This window comes from Sinocyclocheilus anshuiensis, unplaced genomic scaffold (genome assembly GCF_001515605.1).
Source record: "Sinocyclocheilus anshuiensis isolate Anshui unplaced genomic scaffold, SAMN03320099.WGS_v1.1 scaffold2630, whole genome shotgun sequence".
Taxonomy (NCBI): Eukaryota; Metazoa; Chordata; class Actinopteri; order Cypriniformes; family Cyprinidae; genus Sinocyclocheilus; species Sinocyclocheilus anshuiensis.
The window spans coordinates 865,795-869,106 of NW_015537938.1; the positions used below are offsets into that span (position 1 = coordinate 865,795).

At 37.8% G+C, this 3,312-nt stretch overlaps 1 protein-coding gene across 2 annotated transcripts in view; it reads right to left on the reverse strand.

Moving 5' to 3' along the window:
* The window catches only part of LOC107661191 (nucleoside diphosphate kinase 3-like), a 4,679-nt gene extending 1,636 nt beyond the window's left edge, over positions 1-3,043 (reverse strand). The window contains exons 1-4 of one of the 2 annotated variants that reach the window (XM_016450676.1): positions 2,930-3,043; positions 855-985; positions 671-772; positions 438-550 (exon numbers count right to left, since the gene is read on the reverse strand). In XM_016450676.1, the coding sequence (XP_016306162.1) occupies positions 438-550; positions 671-772; positions 855-985; positions 2,930-2,975 (392 nt within the window). In that variant the 5' untranslated portion in view covers positions 2,976-3,043. Of the gene's footprint in view, positions 1-437; positions 551-670; positions 773-854; positions 986-2,278; positions 2,411-2,929 lie in introns of those variants that run through there. The other variant, XM_016450669.1, reaches the window with a different exon arrangement.
* Positions 3,044-3,312: the final 269 nt, after the last annotated feature.

Here is a 3,312-nt window from a genome sequence, read left to right on the forward strand (position 1 = left end):
AAACCTGGGCTTCCATACCACCTCAGCAGTGCCACAAACTGATCACCTCCATGCCATGCCGAATTGAGGCAGTAATTAAAGCAAAAGGAGCCCCTACCAAGTATTGAGTACATGTACAGTAAATGAACATACTTTCCAGAAGGCCAACAATTCACTAAAAATGTTTTTTTTTATTGGTCTTATGAAGTATTCTAATTTGTTGAGATAGTGAATTGGTGGGTTTTTGTTAAATGTGAGCCAAAATCATCACAATTAAAAGAACCAAAGACTTAAACTACTTCAGTCTGTGTGCATTGAATTTATTTAATACACGAGTTTCACAATTTGAGTTGAATTACTGAAATAAATGAACTTTTCCACGACATTCTAATTTATTGAGATGCACCTGTATCTATCTATCTATCTATCTATCTATTGTTTAAAACACACAAACTAACCTGCCCACTTCAACACAATAGTCTCCCCTGATAGTGCCTGGGAGAGAGTCTGCTGGGTTTGTCTCTCCAAGCATCTTTCTGGCAGTCTTTACCACATCCAGCCCTTGCCATACCTTGATAAAAACATACAGATAGACACGCATAAGTATGACATGCCATTACAAGGCTTAAGATGCAAAAATCATAGCAGCATAAATGCAGAACTCATATTTTGGAGGCTCTGTGCTCCTTACCATTGCAACAATGGGTCCAGAGCTCATGTATTTGACCAAGCCGCTGTAGAAAGGCTTCTCCCTCAGGTCCCCGTAGTGCTGTCGGAGTTCCTCCTCTGATGCCTACAGGCATAAATGAATACATTAATGCCGATGATATATTCTCCAAGTAAATATAATGTGAAAGATGCTGCAGTGCTCTCACCTGCAGGAGCTTCATGCCGACCAGTTTGAAACCCTTGCGCTCGAAGCGGCGGATGATTTCACCGACCAGCCTGCGCTGAACTCCGTCTGGCTTCACTGCGATGAACGTGCGCTCGTTTGTGCCGGTCCATCCTGCAATCAATGTCTGAGACTAAACTCTGTCCTCTTGACTGACTCTCAAAGACATTGCTTGTTTGTGTACAGAAGAACTTTATTACACAGAAATAAAAAAAACAGATCTGATTGGTACAAGTTATTATGTGTGGTATTCTAATTTATTACACATATCACATAAAAACACATTTGATTTGTAGAATTTAGTATCCGTGGTTTTCAAATTTATTACACAGTTCATTCTGATTGGTCAGTCATGGCATTTATATTTATTATTAATGACCGTTTCTTTCATAACTGTTCTTGCGGTCCATCTCTATATAAAAGAGCAATTTAAACTTGAATATTTTATATATATATATGTATATATATATATTTGGCCGAGATACAACTATTTGAAAATCTGGAATCTGAGGGTGCAAAAATAAATAAATCTAAATATTGAGAAAATCGCCTTTAAAGTTGTCCAAATTAAGTTCTTAGCAATGCATATTACTAATCAAAAATTAGGTTTTGATATTTACAGTTGGAAATTTACAAAATATCTTCATGGAACGTGGTCTTTACTTAATATCCTAATGATTTTTGGCATAAAAGAAAACTCGATAATTTTGACCCATGCAGTGTATTTGCTACCAATATACCAGTGTTACTTATGACTGGTTTTGTGGTCCAGGGTCACATATAAGTATTCGAGTAATAAGCGAGACATTTTAGCGAAACTATTCGCTTAAAACCCATTCAGTGTTACAAAGTTTATTTTGACTGACTGTACATAATCCCCAATAAAACGTCTAACAGATATATTATAATATGGTATATAAAAAAAATGTACAGGTGCATCTCAAATTAGAATGTCGTGGAAAAGTTCATTTATTTCAGTAATTCAACTCAAATTGTGAAACTCGTGTATTAAATAAATTCAATTGAATTTATTTAATACACGAGTTTCACAATTTGAGTTGAATTACTGAAATAAATGAACTTTTCCACATTCTAATTTATTGAGATGCACCTGTACACATTATGAAAACAGCATATGCCCTATTAATACCAAAGCAATAAACCTTAGTGCTCGCCACCTGTCTGCATAAGTCGCAAAAAGAACTGACGCAATCAGAACGCATGCTCTAAATCAAATATATTATTTATATTTACATAATGATAAATATGATTACAATTCTATAAAACCCAACCAAAAGTAGTCGATATAACACCAGCGCGATCTTGTTCTATTCGAGGTCAATGCAATATCGTGTGCATTGAAGTGGCTTGAGGTGTCTTTGTAATAGCAGGTGCTCTTCTGCATACCTGATTCAATGATCCTGGCGTGTTTTGCCGCTAAATCCGCGAGCTCTTTTGTGTCAGACAACGACCTTTTAGAGCCCATTATTGTGTGTGCAGCAGTCTCCCGCGGTGCAGCACACCAACTGACCAATCACGGGTGAGCACTGCGCAGGCAAACACTCAAGAACCAATCAGAGCAACGCAAACGGCACTATTAATAGGATCTAGCTAAGAACAGAACAGCGTTTTATTACCCGTTTTCTAATTATTATTATTATTTTTAAGGTTATGTATATTCAGGGCTGGGAACAATCACAAAATGTTATTCGTTAGAAGGGCAGACTGGGACCCAAGACACATTTCTAGGTGGTAACCTACTTAGGGAGATGAATGTGAATGGGCCGCATGTGTTAAAGCGAAATGCTTGCATTGTAACGTTAATGCATGTTGCGGTAACTTCGTATGCTTTAGCTCTGAAACACAGTAAAGTCTCGCCTAAAACGTGGCAGTTTGGGCGTACATACGTAGCGCCGTAACTTGTGCATCAGGCTAGCAAACAATAACTCGCGAGATGAAGTAAAAGGAGACGCAGACATGAGGACCGCTCGAGTCGCTCCGTCACTTGAAACTGAATCAGCATACGAACGGCTAAAATTCACCTAAGGCGCTACTTACCAGTCTTGAAAATGTTCGCAAATATCGTTAAGCAAAGTATGATCATCTTCGCAGTCCAAGGCACCGGCTGCCACTCGAGTTTCGGGAGTGGCGCTAGGTGACATGCGCGTGCGTCTTATTTTGCATGTCCGCACCTGTCTATGGTCCGCACTAGTTAGGCAACATCTTGAAAACACCCCGTATGCATATAATGCTTCGATTAATGTACACATTGAGGAAAAAAATAAACATTACTCGAGGGGGGAAAAATAATCACAAAAAAGTCGAAATCAAAAAACACTCTTCACATATCAACAAACTGTGCAGAAAATAAAAATAACATTAAAAGCAAGGAAGAAATACATATACATATATATATACATATACATATATATATACATATA